This window comes from Chiloscyllium plagiosum, chromosome 22, assembly GCF_004010195.1.
Source record: "Chiloscyllium plagiosum isolate BGI_BamShark_2017 chromosome 22, ASM401019v2, whole genome shotgun sequence".
In the NCBI taxonomy this organism is placed as follows: domain Eukaryota; kingdom Metazoa; phylum Chordata; class Chondrichthyes; order Orectolobiformes; family Hemiscylliidae; genus Chiloscyllium; species Chiloscyllium plagiosum.
The window spans coordinates 53,473,861-53,500,526 of record NC_057731.1 but is presented as its reverse complement, the minus strand read 5'-3'; the positions used below and the strand labels follow the sequence as shown (position 1 = coordinate 53,500,526).

At 41.2% G+C, this 26,666-nt stretch overlaps 1 protein-coding gene across 6 annotated transcripts in view; it reads right to left on the bottom strand.

Moving 5' to 3' along the window:
* The window catches only part of sfxn3 (sideroflexin 3), a 55,475-nt gene that overhangs the window by 27,525 nt on the left and 1,284 nt on the right, over window positions 1–26,666 (bottom strand). For 5 of the 6 annotated variants that reach the window (XM_043713083.1, XM_043713081.1, XM_043713080.1 and 2 more), the window contains exons 2-6: window positions 21,325–21,494; window positions 13,490–13,660; window positions 9,148–9,246; window positions 7,850–7,925; window positions 4,653–4,738 (exon numbers count right to left, since the gene is read on the bottom strand). In XM_043713083.1, coding sequence (XP_043569018.1) covers window positions 4,653–4,738; window positions 7,850–7,925; window positions 9,148–9,246; window positions 13,490–13,660; window positions 21,325–21,488 — 596 coding nt within the window. In that variant the 5' untranslated portion in view covers window positions 21,489–21,494. Of the gene's footprint in view, window positions 1–4,652; window positions 4,739–7,849; window positions 7,926–9,147; window positions 9,247–13,489; window positions 13,661–21,324; window positions 21,495–26,139; window positions 26,166–26,666 lie in introns of those variants that run through there. The other variant, XM_043713084.1, reaches the window with a different exon arrangement.

Genomic DNA, 26,666 nt, shown 5'->3' with positions numbered 1-26,666 from the left:
CTCCACACAGGGGTGTACCCTAACCATCCCTCCCTTCCTCCCCCCCACCACCCAGGAATAATCTCTCCAGCACTGTCCTGTACAGGGCAAATGTGGAACCTGTGAGAAAGTTGCAGTAAAAAGTTGAGTGTGGGGCTGTGTGCGCGGGTGCATGCGCTATTTGGAGACTCACCCACAAAGACACTGCAGCAGCAGCAGTCTTGTCACTGGTATCCAGTCCAGATGCCCCGGAGAGGGGCCGGGGGTGGATGGGGTGAGGGAGGGCTGTGTTGGGGGAGGGCACACATGTGCTTTGCGCTGGGGAACGGTGGCGGTGTTGGACTGGGTTGGGGGGTGAGGTGGGTTTGAACTGGGTTGGGGTGCAGAGGGGTAAGGAGGATTAGGAGTCGGGGCAGGCAGGGGCTCGCGCACTGTGTGTTGGGGGCGGTTTTGGACCCGGGGTGGGGGGGGGGGGGGGTGTGTGCGCGTGCATTTAGAAGGGGTTGGCGTGTCGCGCGCATGCGCTGTTGCTGGTCTCCTGAATGGGGAACATACGTTAAAACTCCAAGCCACAGAGGAAAGGCATTTAATCAATTTTACGAATAATCAGTTATCCGAACAAAAGAGTGCCTGTCCACCTGGTTCGGATAATCGAGTTTTCACTGTATTTCCCTGGGTCCCACCGCACCCTCCCACTCCCACCTTACTAGTTTAAATCCTCCCGAGTAGCTCTAGCAAAGCTCTGTCAGTATATTTATCCCCTTCCAATTCAGGTGCAATTCATCCCTCTTGTACAGGTCACTTCTACACCAGAGGAGATTCCAATGATCCAAAAAAGTGGATCCTTCTCCCATACACCAGCTCCTCGGCCACTCATTCATCTACTCTATCCTTCCATTCCTACCCTCACTAGCTCGTGGCACCAAGAGTAACCCAGGTATTACTACCCTCGAGGACCTCTTTTTAAAAAATTTCTGCCTTTCTATATGCTCCCTTCAGAATCTCATCCTTTTCCCTTCCTTTGTCTTTGGTTTCAATGTGTACAACAACCTCCTGTTGGTCCCTCTCCCCTTTGAGAACATTCGGCACCCTCAGACATCCTGGCACCAGTTAGGGAACACACCATTCGGATTTTTCACTGCTGGCTGCAGAAACGTCTATCTGTGCCTTTGACTAGACAGTCCCCTATCACAATTGATCACTTGGAACATGATATACCTCTCATTACATTAGAGCCTGTCTCAATCCTAGAAACTTAGCTGTTGGTGCTACATTCCCCCGAGAGACCATCACTCACTACATTTTCCAAAACAGCATACCTATTTGAAATGGGAATAGCCACAGAAGACTCCTCCACTACCTGCCTATCTCTCCTACCTTTCCTGGAATTAACCCATCTGACTGTATCTGCAGCTTTTCCCCTTTCCTATAACCGCTATGCATCACACCTCTTAGCTCTTGTAAAGTCCTCATTGTCTCTAATCATCACTTCAACCCATCCATTCAATCTGATAGGATTCGCAACCAGACATTTCCTGCAGACATAATCCTCAGTCACATGTAAACTCTCCTTAAACTCCCACATCTGACAAGAAGAGCATATCACTCTACTAATGGTCATCTGTGCTCCTTCACAATCTACAGACCCAGAAAATAGCACTGTCTTTTTGCTCTTAAAAATCTGCTCCAGGCTAACTTAGTACTTATGGTTTATATTTTAAAAATTTAATCAAGAAACAGATTTCAATAAAACGTATAATCAAGAACGATCCAACTCTACTCACTACTGTAAACTTACAAGGTTACACGTTAAAAACTATGCACTTATCTGTTCCTGTATTGTGTGCTCTCCCACATAGGTTCCTCCAAGATCAGCCTGTGAATTTCACTGTTTGTTAAGTTTTCTTAAATGCACTCCAATGTCCAGCGATACATGAATACAAACAGTAACGGCAGTAACTGCGCAGATTCACTGCTGTGTCAGTTAGCAGTGTATGTTTCTTTCTGTCTCTCCTTCACTGACCATATGCTGCCTTTTGTCTGTCCTTCTCCCTTTTAAAAGTGCCATTGTTTGACTTTTTTTTTCTCCAAAGTTCCAAAACAATGCAACAGCATATAAAACAGTAATTGTTGCTCCTGGAATGAGGAAATCACCTCCAACACCGAAAGCACAACTTAAAAACGTGTGGAACATACAAAACTTGGAAGTATTGTGAACTACACAGGAGATAGTACGGAACTTCAAAAGGACATAGGCAAGTTTGTGGAATACTTTTCAGGCAAAAAGTCAATGCAGAGAACTGCAAATTTCTATGAATAACATGGAAGGACGATCTAAAACAAAAAAATGCAACTCTAAAAGGAGTAGAGGGGGCTGGGTGCATAAGCCATTGAAAGTGCCAGGACACATTGAGAAGGCAGTTAATAAAGCATACCATATTAAAGAGTCATACAGATTGGAAACAGACTCTTCTGCCCAACTCATCCATGCTGACTAATTTTCCCAAACTAAATTGGTCCTATTTGCCTACCTTTGGCCCATATCCCTCCAAAGGTGGCCTCACCTACACCCCGTACAACTGTAACATGACATTCCAAATCCTATACTTAATGGTCTGAACAATGAAGGCATGTGTACCAAACACCTTGTTTACTATTCTATGTGACGCAACTTTCAACTAACCAAGTACCTGAACCCCTAGATCTCTCTGTTCTATAAACACTCCCCAGGACCTTACCATAACTTGTCTAAGTCATGCCCTTATTCATCTTACCAAAATACAACACCACACATTTCTCTAAATTAAACTCCATCTGCCATTCCTCTTCTCTGCTCTCTCTCCAATATGCAGACAAGATGAGAACTACAACAAAGACCAGAGATGTACAGCACAAAAAAAAGCCCTTTGGCCCATCATGACGATTTCAGTCAAAAACAACCCCCTAACCATTCTAATCTCATTTTCCAGCACTTGGCTCATGGCCTTGTATACCTTGGCATCACAAGTGCCATCTAAATAATTCTTAAACATTGAGAGTTTGTGTCTCTGTCACCTTAACAAACTGTACCTGACAAAGGGGCAGCACTCCAAAAGTTTTGAGATTTCAAATAAACCTGTTGGACTATAACTCGGTGTCGTGAGAGTTCTGACTTTTATCACCCTTACAGGCAGTAAGTTCTAGATTCCCACCATCCTCTGGGTGAAACCATTATTCTTCATATCTCCTCTAAACCTTCTATCCCTTGCCTTAAATTGATGTCGCTATCACTGATCCCTCCATCAAGGGGAAAGTCTCTTCCTGTCTAATATATGTGTCCCTCAATTTTGCACACCTGAATCATGACCTCTTTCAATCTCCTCTGCTCTAAGGAAAACACCACCTGTCTGTCCAATTTCTCTTCATAACAGACTCTCCAGCCCAGGCAACATCCTGGTAAATCTCCTCTGCAATTCTTCGAGTGCTAACACACCCATCCTATAAAGTAGATTCCAGAACTAGACAATACTCTAGCTGTGGCCAAACCAACATTTTACACCAAATCCTAAGCTTCATTAACAGGGGTATAGAGTCAAAAACAAGAGGTGATGTTGAACTTGTATAACATATTCATTTAGCCTCAGATGAGTATTCCATTTAGTTCTGTGCACTGCAATTTAGAAAAGATGTGAAGGTATTGGAAAGTTTACAGAAATGATTTACAAGGATCGCTCCAGAAATGAGGACTCTAATCTAAGATAGATTGGAAAAATAATGTCTGTTTCTCTTGGAGAAAAGAAAGCAGAGAGGAAATTTTCCTGAGGTATTCAAAATCATGAGGGGTCTAGACAGGGTAGATAGGGGAGAATCTTCTGCCACTCATAGACAAGAGCAAGAGGGTGCAGATTTATTGTAATCTGTCAAAAAAAAGCAAAGATTACGTGAAGGAAAATACAGTCACACAATATGTATTTAAGTTCTCAAAAGAACTGCTTGTGATTGTGGTATAGAAAAGGTTCAAACAAGGCATTCGAAAGGGAATTAGTGCATTATCTGAAAAAGAAGTAGGTAGGCAGGGTCACAAGAAGGTGGAGGAATGGCATTCAGTAAATCCATCAAAGAGCCAGCACAAACACAATGGGTTGAATGGCCTCCTTGTGTTGAATAATTCTGTGATCTGTGGGAATGTTGCTCATTGTAATTGAAAGTAATTTAATTTACTGAGCTAAATAGCAATAAGATGCTACTTTTTCTTGAGCTGCAAGACATCCTGATAACAATATTAGATTCTAATTTAAGAAATAACTTTTATCTCCTTAAGATATCCTGAATTGTGGTAATTTTATGTTGCAAATTTGAGTACAAACAGAGGCCTATTTTCATATCAAGTGACCTTCATCATTTTCATGCTTTCAATTAAGAAGTTGACCAAGTATTAAACTATATCTAAGTGGTGATAGTTGCTATTCTTTACCTCTGTGTTCTGGTCTTTCCTCAGTGCTTGAACAGCAAAGAGCTGTCTCTTGCTCTAACAGAGTCAGAGTACAGCCGCTTCTTTATTTAGACAACTTCAGAACTTCCACTTATTTCCGATGTCTTCTGATTTTGCATCAGATTTCCAGCATTTTCAATGTCTGCCCCACCAGCCCTCTCACTAGCACTTTGATGCAACCTGCATTTTGTTATGATCTTACCTCTGCCGCATGAGAGGGATATTGATACAGTTGGCAGCAGCTACAGCGGCAAAGGGCACAAAACGTGCAATCAGAGAGGGCAAATGCTTCAGGAAAGAAGGAAGAAAGGAACATTATTAATCTTTAATGGATCACGATCCATAGTAAATCAATTCTGGAAATTTCAATTACAAGAAATTTATGATCATTCAGTACTGTCCTTATCTTCACTCTGCTCCACCAACCAAGTCAGAATCATACAGTCATACAGTAGATATTTGGCACATCATGCCTCTGCTCACTCTTACCCAATTATTCCCACTTGTCTGCTCTTTTCCCATTGCATTCCACATCTTTTCCTTTCATTTCTATATCCAATTCACTTTCGCAGTTGGCACTGAATTTCCAACAGGCAGAATATATTCCTGATCATCAAAATCTGCTGCACAAAACACTCATCTTCCCCCAGCGTTTACTTCAATTATCTTCATTTTGTCTGAATAGTGTCTCCAATGCTAGTAGAAATAACTTATATTCTCCATCAAACACTTCATAAATGTTGAATACCTCCATTAAATATACCTTTAAATACCCCCTGCTCTTAAAATAAAAACCCAGACTCTAAAGCCTGAACCTCCTTATCCCTAGGACTACTCTAGTAAATTCCTTTCCACTTTCTCCAGAGCCTTGACAGTTCTAAAATCATAATTTATAGGTGATGAATTTAAATCAGCAATTGAAGAGCATGAAATGCTTATGCCATCACTGGTTTTTGCAGCCAAAGCAACTGAAAGAAGGCTTTGCAATCTTCACACCATTCTAGCAAGAGGTCTTTTTCAAAACCTCACAAAGGTCTTGAAAACGTAACTACCGATGTTATAAACCTTAATAATGGCCAAATGGTTGAGAATGAGGATCAAAACTGTAATTCATCAATGGACTGGTCAAGTGGGCCAAGTTGAAAAACAGCAATCAACCCAGAGAAGTATGTGATGATATATTTGGGGAGGTCAAATAAGGTAGAGGAATACACAATTAAGGAAGTGAGAAGCATTGGATTAAAGATCCACAGAGCCCTGAAGGTAGCAGATCAAGTTGACAAGTTGTTTAAGGCAGCATATAGAATACTTTCCTTTATTAGGTGAGGTACAAGAGCATGGAGTTTACACCAGAACAATACAAGTTAGGCCACAACTTGAGTACTGGTCACCTCAATACAGAAAGGGTGGAACTGCACGAGAGAAAAATAAAAAAAAGAGTGTAGAGAAGATTTATGAGAGCTTGGGAAATGCAATCAAGAGGAAGCTGAAGAGAGATTTGATTGAGATGTACAAAATTGTAAAGAGTCTAGACAGAGTAGATGGATAGGGCGTCGTTACCTTTGCAGAGGGATCACAGATTTTCACCCAGAGTGTGGTAAAGGTCTGGAACTCACTTCCAGAGAAAAGGATGTAGAGGTAGAAACCCTCAACTCATTTAAATGGTTTATGGATGTATACCTCAAGTACAATAATCTTCAGGACCACAGATCAAATACTGGGAAGTAGGATGAGGGTGGTGGCTCGTTGTTCAGCGGGTATACTTACAACAGGCCAATTGTCCTCTCTCTGTGCGATAAACATTCTATGATTCTTTTAGGAATAATGGCTAATGGTCTGATGTAATGACTAGTCTTTGTGCATTACTGTGGTGCTACTGAATGGATTCCAAATGAATTACCTCAGTCATGTGCTTTGTCATTTTCTGGTATTTTTATTTACAGCCTTTGCTTCTGTCTGTACCCTGTCATTTTGTCTGGCAAATGCAGACTGTTAGTAAGCTGCTCCAAAATTACTGCGTAGATTGTTCTATATAAATGCTTTCTCTATGCTTCAGTCTGACAGCCTCCTATTTCCTAACCTCTTTGCAAGTAAGTATTCAGTCTCAATGCAAAATATTCCAAGACATAACTGACAACAGGAACTCTCCATTATAATTCCATGTTCTACCATGATACATGCAGTATGTAAAGTTCAACTTGTCACATCATCATATAACGTAATTAAACTTCCTTACTAGTTCCAAAAATTGGAGTAATGAATTTTTCCACTTAATTTCAAACTCTAATAAAATCACATCCCTCCAGAAATCAAACGTAAATATTTACACTCCTATGATTTTGTTGGTTAATTATAGAGAAAAGGGATCTCTCTCTCTCGCTGTTTTCACCTAAATGATTAATTTTAGTTTGATACAAGTAAACAGTAAATATCAGACTTGTACGGGAATTGATACCAAGTAGATCTGTTTCACAATATTGACTCTATCCTGACCTTAGAGCAATTAAACTTAAAGGTGAAATAATGTCACCGATTCTATTCATAACCAGCCATTAATGTTTCTGACCTATTTGCCAATGTGTACTAACACTGTACTGACACTGGATCTGCCTCCTTTTTGAGGTTTGTTACTCAATTGGATACATGGAATAATTGCAATTACTTTTTAAAACTATTAATATACACACAAGTTTGAAATAAATCAACATTAATACTACTGAATCTATCAGCAAGTCTTTACAAAGCGTAAGTCTGCTTACCTGCACTAAACAAACCAATCAATAATTGGTGTAAGAGATTAGGTAACTGCAATGTTTGAACTTTTAGCTTTATTTCTTCATTTTTTAAACTTAATACTCAGAAGGACTGAAATGTTTAACTTTTAACTTTGTTCCTTATTTCTTTCTACGTATTCTTAAGTTTTTGTATCTAAGTATTGGTACCTAAGATGGCACAGCGTCTAGCAACATTGAAGACTATTGACTGATCTTTTTTACTTGAATACACGTGACAAAGTCTAAATATAATCTAATCTCACAGGGTCACACAAATTACTACTTGTGCTACTTTAACAATCATTGCTATATCATTGTTACCCATAACAGCATTTCTTTTCAAATTGTGGGTAATGCTGGCAAGATGGCAATTATTGCATGTTCTGCATTACACCATGAATGGTAGCAGCCTTTGTGATATATTGCCCCGATGGTTGTGCTAAGTTGCAAATTCTGCACCTCTGACTCAGTGATTGTGAAGGAACAGAGTCGGTAAGTTATGTAAAATTGTTAAGTGATGCATGAAAAAAAATGACATAGAACAAAATAATTATTAAAATAAAACCATTATTTTAATGTTATTTGCAAAATTATCAGTTTTAAATCAATATATTAACAATATTACCTTAGTGAGTGACTTTAGCCCAAGGGCTGTGATAACAGCACCTGTTGTTGCACTGACATATGCAGTACCCAGTTGGCTGCAAAAGTCCACAGAAAAGTAAACATTTAGAATGAAAATAGAACAATCTTAACTTTTCAGAGTTAGATAATATCAGATCAAGTTTTTTTTAAAAAGTTTTTTTTAAAGTTGGTTTTAGTGTTTGGAAACAAGAGGTACATTTGACCAATATACCACAGTCTCAAACTTGAACTTTAATTCAGTTCCCAGAATATAGAGTCTTCCTTTTCAGTTCTGAGTAAACAGTGCAGCCACAGCTCAAAATCATCCACGCTCAGTACTAACGAGCAATTTTAGCATGACATACCAAAACTATGCATGAAGTAGACACACAATCATAGAATCCCTGCAGGCTGTTCAGTCCATTGAGTCCATGCCAACCCTCCAAATGGCATCCCACCTAGACCTACCCCCTACCCTATCCCTGTAACCCTGCATTCCCATGGATAATCCAACTAGCCTGCACATCCCTAGACACTATGGGTAATTTAGCATGGTCAATCCACCTAATATTTGGACTGTGGTCGTAAACCGAAGCACCTAGAGGAAACAGCGCATATTACAGTTTACTCAGGGTCCAAGTTGCTATGGTAAAATTCTTGATGGTGTTGTGTTTCAGTCTGGAGCAATGGATGGTAATGGTAGAGGCTCTCGTGTTCTTTCGATCACATGGTTGACCAGTAGTCCCTCCCATTCTTCCACCTGCCATTGGTATGTATTGAAAGGCTTTGGGGTTGATATGAAAACTATACAGTTGTGTTATGAATGCACCTTCTTTAACCATAAAGTCTCGGACTGGGACTCAAACACAAAGCCTTTGGATCAGAGGCAGTGACACTGCTATTTCATGCGATAGAACTAACATATGGCTTTTCTCACAAACAATTCAGAAATATTGACAGGACTGTAACAATTAGACAGGGCTGAAATTGTTCAGATTAGTGAAAATAATTAAGGCTGAAAATAGAAAGAATGCAGTGTGTAAAATTGCTGACATGAACTAGAGCATTTTACTTCCAAAAACCTCAGAAGCACATCCATTAGCAAATAAGATTTAATTTCCATTGCCTGCACACTTTTGTTTAGCCATTTATTTCAAACGCAAAAATAATTCAAGGTTTGCATAAAGATAAATAGCTAAATATTTCATTACAGTGGTTAATAAGAATTGATAATCAGTATCCCAGGAGCTAGTTATGAAGAATCACGACTGCCCATGGAAATGATCCAGAGTTACCTACCCCACTGTCAACGGTGCATCCCCACTTCTGTTGGTATAGTTAACAATTGCATTGAAAGACTGATTAGCCCACTGCCAAAAGACTACAGCTGGAGTGGTCCTGTCAAATAAAGAACAAAGTGAAAAAACAAGCAATATCCCACGCTGAGAGAGGAGTAGGTTTAATACACAGACACATATGAAAGGATAAGTAAAAACAATGACTGCAGATGCTAGAAACCAGGTTCTGGATTAGTGGTGCTGTAAAGCACAGCAGTTCAGGCAGCATCCAAGGAGTAGTAAAATCGACATTTCGGGCAAAAGCCCTTCATCAGGAATACAGGCCAGGATGATCAGTCATTACGTCATGATTCATGTGTAATTCTCTCTACAACACTGTTATAGCTCAAGCAAAAAGTGAATCATAGTGAACAATGCATAAGTTACATAAGCAGTTTATAATTCACTGATTGAACATACATTAGCAACAAACAGCCCAATATTTAGTCAGGAATAACAGTTCATGGAGTGAGCACTTAGTCTGTAGTCTACGAACTATAATGCCCAGTGACATCATCAAAAACCAACCACCTGATGAAGGAGCAGCGCATTAAAAATGCTCTGGGTTTTGGTTATTCACCAAAATTAAACTCAATGAATGAATGAAATAAATTCAAAGCACTTTTAGAATTAAATTTCTGCTCAAAAAAATAAGCACAGCCAAGACAATATTCACTCCTTTTCTGAGGCAATTAAGTATAATTTCTTAAATATATAAAAACTGTGCTGAGAGGCTGAAGCACCATCTAGACTGACACTTCACTGAAATACTGAAGGTATTCAGCGTTATTAGAGGCGATATCTTCAGGATCAGATATTATGTTTAAGAAGCCAACTTATTACGACTTGGAAGTAACGCTTTGATCGCTTTTTCTGGGTCCTTAAGGGGGAGGGGGAGCAGCCCGAAGTCGTGGTCCACATTGGCACCAACGACATAGGTAGGAAGAGGGCTGAGAATGTTAGGCAGGCTTTCAGGGAGCTAGGTTGGAAGCTCAGAGTTAGAACAAACAGAGTTGTTGTCTCTGGTTTGTTACCCGTGCCACGTGATAGAGAGTCGAGGAATAGGGAGAGAGAACTGTTAAATGCGTAGCTACAGGGATGGTGCAGGGAGGGAGGGATTCTGGTATCTGGATAACTGGGGTTCTTTCTGGGGAAGGTGGGACCTCTATAAACAGGATGGTCTACACCTGAACCTGAGGGGCACCAGTATCCTTGGTGAGAGGTTTGCTAGTGCTCTTGGGGGGGGGTCTTAAACTAACTCTGCAGGGGCATGGGAACCCAGACTGTAGCTTTAGGATGCAGGACCTGGAGTGTAGGGAGGTTAGGAACATGGCATCAATCTCAAAGGAGGGTGCCTGTAAACAGGAAAGTGGCTTGAAGTGTGTATACTTCAATGCAAGAAGTATACGAAATAAGGTAGGTGAACTTGCAGTGTGGTACCTGGGATTTCGATGTTGTGGCTATTACGGAGACATGGGTAGAATAGGGACAGGATTGGCTGTTGCAGGTTCCAGGGTTTAAATGTTTTAGTAGGGTCAGAGGTGGGGGTAAAAGAGGGGGAGGTGTGGCATTGCTTGTCAAAGATAGTATTACAGCGGTGGAAAGGACGACGGATGGAGACTCGCCATCTGAGGTAGTTTGGGCTGAGGTTAGGAATAGAGGTCACCCTGTTAGGAGTTTTCTACAGGCCTCCTAATAGCCCTAGAGACATAAAAGAAAGGATTGCGAGGTTGATTCAAGAGAAGAGTGAAAGTAATAGGGTGGTTGTTATGGGGGACTTTAACTTTCCAGATATTGACTGGGAAAGCTATAGCTCAGGCTCGTTAGATGGGTCGGTGTTTGTCCAATGTGTGCAGGAGGGTTTCCTGACAATATGTAAACAGACCAACAAGAGGTGAGGCCATACTGGATTTGGTTCTGGGTAACAAACCAGGCCAGGTGTTAGAATTGGAGGTAGGTGAACACTTTGGGGACAGGGACCACAATTCGGTGACTTTTACTCTAGTGATGGAGAGGGATAAGTGTGCACTGCAGGGCAAGAGTTATAGCTGAGGGCAGGGAAATTATGATGTGGTGAGGCACGACTTAGGATGCGTGGCTTGGAAAAGTAGGCTTCAAGGCATGGGCACAATTGATATGTGGAGCTTGTTCAAGGAGCAACTATTGAATGTCCTTGATAAGTATGTACCTGTCAGGCAGGGAGGAAAGGGTCATGTGAGGGAGCCGTGGTTTAATAAGGAATTGGAATCCCTTGTTAAAGGGAAGAGGGCGGCCTATGTAGAGATGAGGCATGAAGGTTCAATTGGGGCGATTGAGAGTTATAAGGTAGCCGTCAGTATTCACTCAGGAACAGGACATTGTTGCCGATGTGAATACTGAGTCACAATTAATTAGAATGGATGGCTTTGAGGTATGTAGGGAAGAGGTGTTGGAAATTTTGGAAAGAGTGAAAATAGATAAGTCCCCTGGGCCTGATGGCATTTATCCTAGGATTCTCTGGGAAGCAAGGCAGGAGATTGCAGAGCCATTGGCCTTAATTTTTATGTCCTCGTTGTCTACAGGAATAATGCCAGAAGAATGGAGGATAGCAAATATTGTTCCCTTATTCAAGAAGGGGAGTAGAGACAACACTGGTAATTATAGACCGGTGAGCTTTAATTCAGTTATGGGTAAAGTTTTGTAAAAGGTTGTAAGAGATAGGATTTATAATCATCTGGAAAGGAATAAGCTGTTTAGGCACAGTCAACAAGGTTTTGTGAAGGGTAGGTCGTGCCTCACAAGCCTTACTAAGTTCTTTGAGAAGGTGACCAAACAGGTGGATGAGGGTAAAGCAGTGGATGTGGTGCATATGGATTTCAGTAAGACATTTGATAAGGTTCCTCATGATAGCTTATTGCACAAAATACGGAGGCAGGGGATTGAGGGTGATTTAGTGGTTTGGATCAGAAATTGGCTATCTGAAGGAAGATAGAGGATGAGACTCGATGGGAAATGTTCATCTTGGAATTTAGTTGCTCGTGGTACACCGCAAGGATCTGTATTGGATCCACTGCTGTTTGTCATTTTTATAAATGCCCTGGATGAAGGCATAGAATAATGCGTTAACACATTTGCAGATGACACTCAGGTTGGTAGAGGATAGTGCTGAAGGATATTGTAGGTTACAACAGAACATAGATAAGTTGCAGAGCTGGGCTCAGAGGTGGCAAACGGAGTTTAATGTGGAAAAGTGTGAGGTGATTCGCTTTGGAAGGAGCAACAGAAATAAAGAGTCCTGGGCGAAGGGTAAGATTCTTGGCAGTGCAGATGAGCAGAAAGATCTCGGTGTCTATGTACGTAGACTCCTGAAAGTTGCCACCCAGGTTGACACAAGATGATTAGGGGTTTAGATAGGGTTGACCATGAGAACCTTTTTCCACGTATGGAGTCAGCTATTACGAGGGGGCATAGCTTTAAATTAAGGGGTGGTAGGTATAGGACAGATGTTAGGGGTAGATTCTTTACTCAGCGAGTCGTGAGTTCATGGAATGCCCTGCCAGTAGCAGTGGTGGACTCTCCCTCTTTATGGGCATTTAAACGGGCATTGGATAGGCATATGAGGAGAGTGGGCTAGTGTAGGTTAGGTGGGCTTGGATCGGCGCAACATCGAGGGCCAAAGGGCCTGTACTGCGCTGTATTTTTCTATGTTTCTATGTAACAGATTTCATGGTATTAATTGGAGAAAAATGGGAGTATTCTCTCAGAACCCAATATCCAAAACTACAAAAGTTATTAACAAGTTGGTTGTCTTCCTGTTAGTGGCATTAGTTCCATCCAAATTGGTGGCCCAGTTTACCTATAGTACGGGTGTAAGCCACTTTGGGGTATCGTGAGGTGCCCTTTGAAACACTATCAAAAATGCAAGAACTTTTAGATCCATTTACATCTACTTCATTGTAACTGCCAATAGAATGTGATGGGGAGGAGCTGGTGTTGGACTGAGATGGACAAAGTTGAAAATCACAACAACAGGTTATAGTCCAACAGGTTTATTTGGAAGCACTAGCTTTCAGAGCCCTGCTCCTTCATCAGGTAGTTAATTTTTGATGATGTCACTGGGCCATATAGTTAATAAACTACAGACTAACTGCTCACTCCATGACCATTATCCCTGACTAAATATTGGGCTGTTATGTTGCTAATGTATGTTCAATCGGTGAATTATAAACTGCTTATGAAAACACACTGGCATCCAGTTTTATATTTATTTAAAAAAAACAACTAACTTTTATTTTATACTTTGATAAATTATAATATCAGCTTGCCTGTAAAATGTCAGCATGCAACCAGTGATGGTCATATTCATTGGAACCTGTGCAGACATCCGTCCAATCAGAATCATTTTTTCGCCTGTATCTGGATGAAAAGCTGAATCATAGATGTATTTCGCTTTCCAAAGCTCATCTTCAGTCAGATCTGGTTGGACTTTGCCATGCCTGAAAAGTCAAAAACACTGAAATTGTGTGCAAAGCAATACAAAAATAAGCCATCACAGAATTAATACACACTGGGGACGCAAGGTGGGCTTTAGCTTGGAGTTCAGCATGTGGAAGAAGAAAAAAAAAACAAATTGCTGGAGACACTTAACAGGTCTGGCAGCATCTGTGGAGAGAGGAACACAGTTAACACTGACTCTAGTGATCCTTCTTCAGGGCTCTATATTGATTGCTGTCGCTGATTTTCCATTTGAAGTGTGCAGCTACACTTAGGTGAGCGAATATTAACAAGCTAGTTCCAGAGATGTACAGCAGCGAAGACCAACCAGGGAAAGAACTGAGTGAAGAGGCAACTCTTCAGGAGTCAAACTATCACAACTCACTGAAGAGGAAGATGGCAAATTCCAGCTGTAATTTCATGGATAATTGAAGGCTTCTTTCCAGCTTGTTAATCTAAGACTTCTTGCATATTTTGGCCATTTTCTAGCTGCGGACATTTTTGACGTTTTGTTTGTATTCAAGTGTGATTTGATAGGCTGTTTCATAGAGCTTTAAGTGTTAGAGCAACCATTATTTATATTCCCAAAAGAGAAAATGCTGGAAAATCTCAACAGGTCTGGCAGCATCTGTAAGGAGAATATGCAGAAAGATCATAGAAAGATGTAGGAGCGAAAGGGTGATGGCGATAGGAGATTTTAATTTCCCCAATATTGACTGGAATTAATGTTGTGTTAGAGGAATGGATGGAGCAGAATTTGTAAGGAGCATCCAGGAAGGTTTTATAGAGCAGCAGTATCTAGTCCAACTCAGGAAGGGGCCATACTGGACCTGGTGTTGGGAAATGAGCCCAGCCAAGTGGTTGGAGTTTCAGTAGGGGATTACTTTGGGAATAGTGATCACAATTCCATTGAATACGCATGGACAAAGACGAGAGTGCGTTATGCCTTCTTGACCACTCTACTGACTTGCGTTACCACCTTCAGGGAACAATGGACCTGAACAGGCAGATCACTCTGTACATCAATGTTCCCCAGGACCTTTCCATTTTAGTTCGCTATTGAATTGCATCTTCCAAAATGCATCACCTCACATTTGTCACATTGGGTCCAGGATGTTCTAGCTAGATGGATAGAGAACTGGTTGGGCAACAGGAGACAGTAGTGGTGGAAGGGAGCTTCTCAAAATGGAGACCTATCACCAGTGGTGTCCCACAGGGTCTGTGCTGGGACCACTGTTGTTTGTGATAGCCCCCAAGGAAGAGTTTTAAATTGACGGCGGGGGGCGCAGGGCAGGGGGCGCAGGGCGAGAGCACAGAGCGAGATCAAATCCTCCAACACTGGCAACATCCTTGTAAATCTTTCCTGAGCCCTTTCAGGTTTCACAACATCTTTCCGATAGGAAGGAGACCAGAATTGCATGCAATATTCCAACAGTGGCCTAACCAATGTCTTGTACAGCAGCAATATGACCTCCCAACTCCTGTACTCAATACTCTGACCAATAAAGGAAAGCATACCAAAGTCCTTCTTCACTATCCTATCTAACTGCAACTCCATTTTCAAGGAGCTATGAACCTGGACTCCAAGGTCTCTTTGTTTGGCAACACTCCCTATGACGTTCCATTAAGTGCAAACGTTCTGCTAAGATTTGCTCACCCAAAATGCAGCACCTTGCATTTATCTGAATTAAGATTCATCTGCCACTTCTCAGCTCATTGGCCCATCTGATCAAGATCCTGTTGTAATCTGAGGTAACCTTTTTCACTGTCCACTACACCTCCAATTTTGGTGTCATCTGCAAACTTACTAACTATACATCTTATGCTCGCATCAAATTATATAAATGACGAAAAGTACAGGACCCAGCACCAATCCTTGTGGTACTCCACTGGTCACAGGCCTCCAATCTGAAAAACAACCCTCCACCACCACCTTCTGTCTTCTACCTTTGAGCCAGTTCTGTATCCAAATGGCTAGTTCTCCCTGTATTCCATGAGATCTAACCTTGCTAATCAGTCTCCCATGGGGAACCTTGTCGAACGCCTTACTGAAGTCCATATAGATCACATCTACTGCTCAGTCCTCATCAATCTTCTTTGCTACTTCTTCAAAAAACTCAATCAAGTTTGTGAGACATGATTTCCCATGCACAAAGCCATGTTGACTATCCCTAATCAGTCCTTGCCTTTCCAAATACATGTACATGTACATCCTGTCCCTCAGGATTCCCTCCAACAACTTGCCCACCACCGACGTCAGGCTCACTGATCTATAGTTCCCTGGCTTGTCCTGATCACCTTTCTTAAACAGTGGCACCACGTTGGCCAACCTCCAGTCTTCTGGTATCACTCCTGTGACTATCAATGATACAAATATTTCAGCAAGAGGCCCAGCAATCACTTCCCTAGCTTCCCACAGAGTACTAGGTTACACCTGATCAGGTCTTGGGGATTTATCCACCTTTATGCATGTCAAGACATCCAGCACTTCCTCTGTAATATGGACATGTTTCAAGATGTCACCATCTATTTCCCTACATTCTATATCTTCCATGTCCTTTTCCACAGTAAATACCGATGCAAAATACTCATTTAATATCTCCCCATTTTCTGCAGCTCCACACAAAGGTCACCTTGCTGATCTTCGAGGGGCCCTATTCTCTCCCTAGTTACCGTTTTGTCCTTAATGTACTTGTAAAATCTCTTTGGATTCTCCTTAATCCTATTTGCCAAAGTTCTCTCATGTCCCCTTTTTGCCCTCCTGATTTTCCTATTAATTATACTCCTACTGCCTTTCTACTCTCCCAAGGATTCCCTTCCTGACATATGCTGAATTCATTGCCAGAGCAGGCTGTGGAGATCAGGTCATTGAGTACATTTAAGACCAAGATAGATAGGTTCTTGAGTATCAAGGGGATCAAGGGTTATGGGGAGAAAGTGGGAGAATGGAGTTAAGAAACTTATTCGCCATGATTGAATAATGGAGCAGACTCAATGGCCTGAATAGCCTAATTTCTGCTCCTATGTCTTATGATCTTATTAGAGGGTATGAGCTATAAGGAGAGGCTAGAAAAACTCAGAACACTTGACAGAAGTCTATATAATTATGAGGTGCATAGATAGGGTTGACAATCAGAGTCTTTATCCAAGAGTTGAAAATGTCTAATACTAGAAGGCATACATTTAAGGTGAGTGGGGGAAAGTTCAAAGGAGATATGAGGGGCAAGGTTTTTCTTTTACAAACAGAGTGGTAGGAGTCTGGAACACGGTGCCGGGGTGGTGGTGGAGGCAGGCACAATAGCGATATTTAAAGGGACTTTTAAACAAGCACATGAATATGAAAGGAATGGAGGGATGTGGACCAAGGGTAGGCAGAAATGATTAGTTTAATTTGGTGTCATGTTCAGCACAACATTTTTCCTTTGCTGTACTGTTCCAAGTGCTATGGTTACCAACTCACCGTAAATTCCATTTGAAGTAATTTTCTGGACCAACCTACCATTGGGATTATGTCAAATGCTTTAGTAACATCCATGTAAACACCACCCACGTCGCTAACCTCAACCATCTTTGTTCGTTCCTTAAAAAACTCAATCAAATTTCAGAGACTGGACCATCCCTGCTCATAGCCATGTTGACTGTCCCTAATAAGTTCATTCTTTTTCAAATATTAGTAAATCCTGTCTCTAAGAATCTACTCCAATAATTTCTCAAGCACTGAAGTTCACTGGCCTATAATTTCCTGGATTATTCCTGTTTCCCTCCTTAAAGGAATAGCATTGACTATTCTCCAGTTTACAGGCACCTCACCAGTGACGAAAGAGAATACAAGGATCTCTGCAAAGATTCCAGCAATCACCTCCCTCAGTATTCTGAGACAGATCTCATCAGGCCCTGGGGACTTACCTACCTTCATGTTTTTCGACACACCCAATACCACCTCCTTCTAAATATCAACATATTGCTCCCTAATCTCATCATCATCCATGTCCTTCTCCTTGGTGAATACTGATGCAGCTTGTTACGGAATACAAGTTCCAAGCACTCATTGGTACTGATACCTCTCCAGATCCTTTCTTCCACCCTCTGACTCTATTTCTTCCTCATCCCACTTTTCATCATGTATTCACCATACCCTCTGACCTTCCTCTCTCAGACACAGAACAATATGTGCTCAGCAAAGGACTCAGTCTTATCATTTCACACTCCCCTCAATGAATTTTAGGCCTGACACAATGGTGAACTCTTCTTCCATCTTCTCTGCCGCTGCGCCAACTTCTTTGGGAAGGAGTCCCCTCACTACTCCATGGACCTTTTCACAGACGGCCTCCACTGTTTGCGCTCTCTGGCCTTTTACCTGTCTTTGAACATTTCATCTAGGACAGGCAGCAATGACATCAGCCACCTCAATTTTTCATTACCACTGCCACCATCCAATCTAACCTCTCTTCCTCTGAAGTTGTTGAACTCCGTTCTCTCAGGTCTAACCCTGACTTTGTTGTCAAACGCTATTCCAAAGAAGAAGCGCTCTCTGGCCTTTTACCTGTCTGTCTTTGAACATTTCATCTAGGACAGGCAGCAATGACATCAGCCACCTCAATTTTTCACTACCACTGCCACCATCCAATCTAACCTCTCTTCCTCTGAAGTTGTTGAACTCCGTTCTCTCAGGTCTAACCCTGACTTTGTTGTCAAACGCTATTCCAAAGAAGAATCAGACTGGACTTCAAACACTGTTTTTCTCTCTCTACTCCAGCATTTTGTTTTTATTTAAGCATACTGACTTCATTATATTGATGAAAAATACTCATTCATTGATTACATTTAATACCTCAATAAAGCCTTATTGAAACAAACATTTCATGAAAATTTAATATATTAAATATTAGAACCCATATTCCCACAAAGATTAACAAATACAGGTATTATTTGGATTCTATCTGCAAAATAAAGGCAACCCACTATGATAATGGATCCTTGTGAAATCCGTATTGCAGCACTAATTCAGTAACAGAAATTCACAGGCTCATGTCAACAGAGAGTGAAATAGCAAAGGAACCATTTCCAACATTCTCCAGAATTTCTTTCCAAAGATGAAAGGGCCTGGAGATTTAAATATTTGAGAATTTAATTTGAAATCTTGAACATTTCCAACTTGACAATACAAATTAGTTATACACTACACATAAACTTGTCTTTTAACAGACCTAAAGAGCACCTGAATTCTTCCAAAGAATTACTTACTTTTCCCAAAGGATGCCTTACTTGCACCAAAAGTGTGCCAGGATCAGATCCAAATGGATCTACCTTATCTATCTGAAATAGCATCCTAATTCTCCAAATAAATTGACCCTACTTTAGAAAAGGACATAATTAAACTAGAAAACAGTACAGAAATGATTTACTAAAATATGACGTGGACTGGATGGTTTGAGTTTTAATGAGAGGCTGAATAGTATGGGACATTCTTCCCCCTGGAGTGGAGGAGACTGCGGGGTGACCTATAGGGGTCTATAAAATCATGAGAGTCATAGATAAGATAGATAGCCAAAAGCTTTCCCCCATGATATGGGTGTCTAAAACTAGAGGGGATAGGTTTAAGGTGAGAGGGGAAAGAGGCAATTTTTTCACACAGAATGTGGTGAGTGTCTGAAACAGAATGCCAAAAGTAGCGGTGGAGAAAAGTATAATTTTGTCCTTCAAGAAACGTTTGGGCAGTTGCATGGATGGGATAGGTTGGAGGGATATAGACCAAACACAGGCAAATGAAAACTGGTTAGTTGTGAAAACTGGGTGGCATGGACAAGTTGGGCCAAAAGGCCTGTTTCCATACTGGAAACCTCTGACTTGATTTGCTCTTACTTGGTCTGATTTAAACACTTAGGGTTCAGAAACCTATCACACCAAAATCACAGGAATGGAGACAACTGATGATTTAAATGCCAACTACTTCCATAAACCACAAATGTGAATCACGAATGGACTCCAAACACCCTGGTAAAAGGGGAAATGTGGTGTTTGGCACTAGGGCTTGGGATTTCCTCAGATCACCCAAGAGATAGGTTTGTTCCATGTTGGAGAGCCTGAGTTTATGAGTCTTTTTTTTCCCAAACTGATAGGATTAAAGTCCAATAACAAGTATCCGACACCAAATTAGCTTCAGTAGTGTTGAGCCAATTGCTAGTAGGCAAATGATTGATACTGCAAAAGCTACCCCATATGGCAGAATACTCTTAAACTGAACATGGATGTGCCCAAGTGGAAAATATTGCTAAGTGACAACCTGAAGCTGTGATTCACACACAGATCGAAGAGGAGTAGAGTGTGTTTTGTTCTGCAATTTAACAGTATTACAACAGTTTTAGGACAACTTGATATTGGCAGTAAAGCACAAATAAAAAGGGCTGCAACATTTTTTTTGAAAAGACAGTAACAGCAAAAGTTCATTTTATAAATAAGTCCATCCAGATTGCTAAAATAATCTACATAGAGCCTAAAAAACAAAACAGAAGGATAAAAGATCCTTGAGTAGAACAGAAAAATAATTAGGATTCCATTGCATTTAGAGTCATAGTCATAGAGATGTACAGCATGGAAACAGACCCTTCGGTCCAACCTGTCCATGCCGATCAGATATCCCAACCCAATCTAGTCCCACCTGCCAGCACCTGGCCCATATCCCCCCAAACCCTTCCTATTCATATACCCATCCAAATGCCTCTTAAATGTTGCAATTGTACCAGCCTCCACCATATCCTCTGACAGCTCATTCCACCCACATACCACCCTCTGCGTGAAAAAGTTGCCCCTTAGGTCTCTTTTATATCTTTCCATCCTTGTAAATCTTTTTTGAACACTTTCAAGTTTCACAACATCTTTCCCATAGGAAGGAGACCAGAATTGCACGCAATATTCCAACAGTGGCCTGACCATTGTCCTGTACAGCCGCAACATGACCTCCCAACTCCTGTACTCAATACTCTGACCAATAAAGGAAAGCATACCAAACGCCTTCTTCACTATCCTATCTACCTGCGACTCCACTTTCAAGGAGCTATGAACCTGCACTCCAAGGTCTCTTTGTTCAGCAACACTTCCTAGGACCTTACTATTAAATGTATAAGTCCTGCTAAGATTTGCTTTCCCAAAATGCAGCACTCACAATTATCCGAATTAAACTCCATCTGCCACTTCTCAGCCCATTGGTCCATCTGGTCAAGATCCTGTTGTAATCTGAGGTAACCCTCTTCGCTGTCCACTACACCTCCAATTTGGGTGTCATCTGCAAACTTACTAACTGTACCTCTTATGCTCGCATCCAAATCATTTATGTAAATGACAAAAAGTAGAGGGCCCGGCATCCAATCCTTATGGTACTCCACTGGTCACAGGCCTCCAGTCTGAAAAACAACCCTCCACCACCACCCTGTCTTCTAGCTTTGAGCCAGTTCGGTATCCAAATGGCTAGTTTTCCCTGTATTCCATGAGATCTAACCTTGCTAATCAGTCTCCCTTGTCGAACACCTTACTAAAGTCCACATAGATCACATCTACTGCTCTGACCTCATCAATCTTCTTTGTTACTTAAAAAAAAGACTTTTTTTTAAAAACTGATAAAGGAAGGTATTAACATGACACCATGCAATATTATGTGCCACAATCTTACTTGTAGTTCTCCACAATGGTCCTCGCTGACTCTAATGCTTCACTGGAAAGTAGAACATTGCGAGGGTCAGTCACCATAAAGAAGTGCTGGGCTCGCCCCATGAAGGTCCTTTGGTCCCATCGTGGTTCCTTTAAATTAATATCAGACCTCAACTTTTCAGACATTTTTTACTGAGGAAAGAAAATTGAAAAAAAAGTCAATGGAAAACTGTCACAAGCAAAGATAATTCTAATGAAGTGCAAAATATTTTGGACAAAGTCTTCAAAATTTGAGGATTTTTAGATTAGATTTTTAGATTACATTACAGTGTGGAAACAGGCCCTTCGGCCCAACAAGTCCACACCGACCCGCCGAAGCGGATCCCACCCATACCCCTACATTTACCCATTGCTTAACACTACGGGCAATTTAGCATGGCCAATTCACCTAACCTGCACATCTTTGGATTGTGGGAGGAAACCGGAGCACCCGGAGGAAACCCACGCAGACACGGGGAGAATGTGCAAACTCCACACAGTCAGTCGCCTGAGGCGGGAATTGAACCCGGGTCTCAGGCGCTGTGAGGCAGCAGTGCTAACCACTGTGCCCACCCACTACCCACTTGTGTTTTATCATTATTAAACACAAGTAAAATTTGTGTTTTCCAGCAAAGGTCGTAAAATATGATATCTCAATTCTTAAAATTTCACTGAACAAAAACCAAAAGAACTGTGGATACTGTCGATCAGAAACAAAAACAGACATTGCTAGAAAAGCTCAACACGCCTGGCAGCATCTGTGGAGAGAGAAACAGAGTTAACAATTCAGGTCAAGTGAACCTTCCTCAGAACTCAGGGTCAACTCTAAAGCGTTAACTCTGATTTCTCTCCACACGTGCTGCCAGACCTGCTGAACTTTTCCACCATTCCCTGTACGTTTAAAATTTCACTGTTAGTTAGTCAAATTCCACAACCTTCAATTTCTGATGTAAATGCCATGTTTTAGCATCAACACATATGTACATAATAAATAAAGCACACTAAGTACTTGCACACAGATCGAGACGTTAATACTCATGTCCAGCATACTGGGTCATAGAAATGTACAGCATGGAAACAGACCCTTTACTCCACCTCATCCATGCCGACCAGATATCCTACATTAATCTCGTCCCATTTTCCAGCATTGGGCCCACATCCTTCTAAACCCTTCCTATTCATATACCCATCCAGATGCCTTTTAAATGTTGTAATTGTACCAGCCTCCACCACTTCCTCTGGCAGTTCATTCTGTACACACACCACTCTACATGAAAAAGTTGCCCCTTAGATCCCTTTTCAGTCTTGCCCCTCTCACATTAAACCAATGCCCTGTGGTTTTAGTCTCCCCCACTTCAGGGAAACGACCTTGGCTATTCACCCTATCCATGCTCCTCATGATTTTTTAAACCTCGACAAGGTCACCCCTCAGCTTCGACGTTCCAGGGAAGGCAACTCCAGTCTATTCAGTCTCTCCCTAAAGCTCAAATCCTCCAACCCTGGCGACATCCTTGTCTTTTCTGAACCCTTTCAAGTTTCACAACATCTTTCCTGAAGCAAGGAGAACAGAATTACACACAGTATTCTAACAGTAGCCTAACCAATGTCCTGTACAGACATAACATGACTTCCCAACTCATACACTCAATGCACTGACCAATGAGGGTAAGCATACCAAACACCACCTTCACTACCTTGGACTCTACTTTCAAGGAGCTACGAACCTACACTCCGAGGTCTCTGTTCAGCAACACTCCCCAGGATCTTACCATTAAGAAAATAAGTCCTGCCCTGAACTGCCTTTCCAAAATGCAGCACCTCAAATTTATCTAAATTAAACTCCATCTGCCAGTCCTCAGCCCATTGATCCATCTGATCAAGGTTCCATTGTACTTTGAGGTAACCTTCTTCACTGTCCACTACCTGTCCAATTTTGATGTAATCTGCCAACCTACTAACAATACCTATGTTCCAATCTGAATTATTTATATAAATGACAAAATTCAGTGGTCCCAGCACCAAGCCTTGTGGCACACCGCTGGTCACAGGCCTCCAGTCTGAAAAGCAACCCTCTAACACCACCCGCTATCTTCTACCTTCAAGCCAGTTCTGTATCCAAATGGCTCTTTCTCCTTGTGATCTAACCTTGCTAAACAGTCTACCATGAGGAACCTTGTCAAATGCCCTCCATGTAGATCACATCTACCACTCTGCCCTCATCAATCCTCTTCATCACTTCTTCAAAAAATTCATTCAAGTTAGTATTTCCAGCAGTACAGAAATCTGTCTAGACTTTTGTGCGCAAGGAGTTGGAATTGAACCCATAACTTTCTGACTTAAAAGGTAGAAATGCAACAAACTGAGTGGGACTGGGAACTGCTAGTTATGAAGAGTCAGAGAAAGGCTAAGTGCTTTATCTGAAAATTGCTAAAGATCAGCATGGGAAAATGTGAATTTTTTCATTTTGGATATAAATAAAGACCAATGGAAATACTTTCTTAATGTGGAGAGTCGAGAGATTTGCGTGTCTACGTGCTCAAATGCTAAGCTACTGAGCCATTAAAACCACGGAGAGAACATTGACCTATACCTCACAGGGGTAGGAATATAGAAATAAAAAAAGTGATGTTTCAGTTATCCAGAGACATGACCTACTTGGAGTGGTTAGTGCAGATTCAACAAAAGAAATTTCAATTGCAGGGAATGCCCTTTTCTCTGGCCAATTGTTGAGTAACGGAATAAAGAAAGAAACCAAACAGAAACTGTATTTACTCTATTGGATATGTCATAAGTTTATGGTCTCAGATATTTCTGAAAACAATAAACTGGGGTACAAACTATTTATTTAGAGCCAGATTTCTTAACAGTAGAAAAAGAGGAACATAAATAATATAGGTTTACAGTAAAAGTGAAATGTAAATATTTTCTCTCAAATACAGAAAATATTCATAATCCAACACTGACCCACTTCAAAAAGCAAATTGAGGTACAATCTCTAAGCGCCTGCAAAACCAAGCTATTGTACTGACACCCTTTGACGTTTAACCAGGAAATTAAAAACATGATTGTACAAAATCAAATAAGACAATCAAATAAACATGCTGCCAAGTATGCCTGCAGCATTCTTCAAACACATATTGAAGACCAAATAAAAGGTGTCACTAACATGAGTACTCTTTTCATACCAATTGACTACCTGCCAAATAAAGTTAACAGTGCTACCAGCTAATTTCAGCATACCTACTCTTTGGAGGCTCTACAAACTAAATCTATTTCAGCAAAATATCCTGCCAGCTTAACATATAATCCGAAATAGACAGACAGGAGGCTGGAAAAATACAACAAGCCAGCAGCATCAGGTGGTCGAGAAGTCAACATTTCTGAAGAAGAGTTATAGCCAAAACGTCGACTTCCCCATCTCCTGATGCTGCCTGGCTTGCTATGTTCTTCTAGTCTCCTGCTTGTCTGATCTTCCTTTTGGTAGCTATCAAAATACTGAAAATGAAAAGCAAACTATTTGAATGCACTCAACTAACATTCATCAAAAGGCATTAGCAAAAAATGTTTTAGTGAATGCCAGCCGCATATCAGTATTTATTTGTAGGATCATCCTCTTAATTCTACCGTGTAATCAACAAGTATCTTTCTGAAACACAAAACAGAAATTGCTGGATAAAATGAGCAGGTCTGGCAACATCTGCCAGATTTGCTGAGTTTCTCCAGCAATTTCTGTTTGTTGTTTCAGATCTCCAACATCTACAGTTCTTTGTTTTATACAAGTATCTATTTGTTATTTATAGCCCTAGTCAAATTAACTTTTTAAAAACCAAGACAACATTACTTCGTAGTGACAGCTAATTGTAATGGTACTATTCACGGATCCTATGGAATTTCAAATCTCTTATACAGTTATAGAGTCATACAGCACTGAAACAGACACTTCAATCAAACCCTGTCCATGTCAAACATAATTCCAAGCTGAACTAGTTCTACCCACCTGCTCCTGGCCCATATCCCTCCAAACTTTTCCTATTTATGTATCCATCCAAACATCTTATAAACATGCAACTGTAACCACATTCACCACTTCCAGACAAAGTTCATTCACATGTGAACCACATTCCATGTAAACAATTTGCCAGTGTCTTTTTTAAAATCTCTCTCTCCTCCCACCTTAAAAAACGTGTCCCTAGTCTTGAAATTCCCCATCCTAGGGAAAAGGCAACTCAACCTATACCCCTTATTGTTTTAAAAACTTCTTTACCTCTCAACCTTCTATGCTCCAGTAGAAAAATGACCCAGCCTATATTTATAACTCAATACTCCCATACCCACCCAGCAACCTCCTGGTAAACCTCTTCCGAACCCTGTCCAGCCTAATAATATCTTTCCTAAAACTGGGTGGCCGGGATGAGTACTGGAGTCAAGAATCCGCATATTTGTCGTTGAACCTTAAAATTTTCAGGTTTATACAGAGATATTACAGCAGGAGTTTACATCCATTCAAGCAATTTCAGAGGAACTTCAACAAACCATTTAAGGGACATTTAAGCAACTGCTGGACAGGGACATGGAGAGCAGTGAGTTGAGGGGTGCATAGGTTACATTATTATTTTTTACATTAGGATTAAACCTCAGCACAACATCGTGGGCCAAGGGCCTGTTCTGAACTGTACCTTTCTATGTTCTATGATTTGGAGATGCCAGTGTTGGACTGGGGTGTACAAAGTTAAAAATCTATAACCTGGTGTTGCATGATATTTAGCTTGAACAATACAGCCAGCAAAGAATCACTCACTTTAGTGCTTTGATCATGCTCTTCAGTCGAGTTCATCAGAGGAGAAACAAAAAGCAGAAATTGCCAGAGGAACTCAGCAGATCTTCAGCATCCACACTTCTTTGTTTTAGTCAGAAAAGAGAAGCACCACAGCCAACACAGCGGTTATGCCATTAGGGCGTTTGAGAAATGCAAACAGACATCCCTTGGGGAAGTTCACCAGCAAGATAAGCGGGAAATAATTTCAATATTGCTAGTCCCTAAGCGCAAAGTACAAAACTGCTGGTATGCGAGAGGAAACAGGCATCTTCACATGATGCAATGCACACATCCTTGCTCCGTGGAAAAGTTAATAACCAAGAGCACAAATGAATCCATTACTGAGATTAAATACACAGCCGCGATACTCAACCAAGACAAGGCACTGCATTACCAGTGACCTTGAATGTTAGTTAGTTAGTGAGGAGGAGTGGTGGAGGGATAGTTCACTAACTGGGCATCAGCCTGTGTGCAGATCCTCTCAGTGTCAGGACACTGCGGTCACAGCA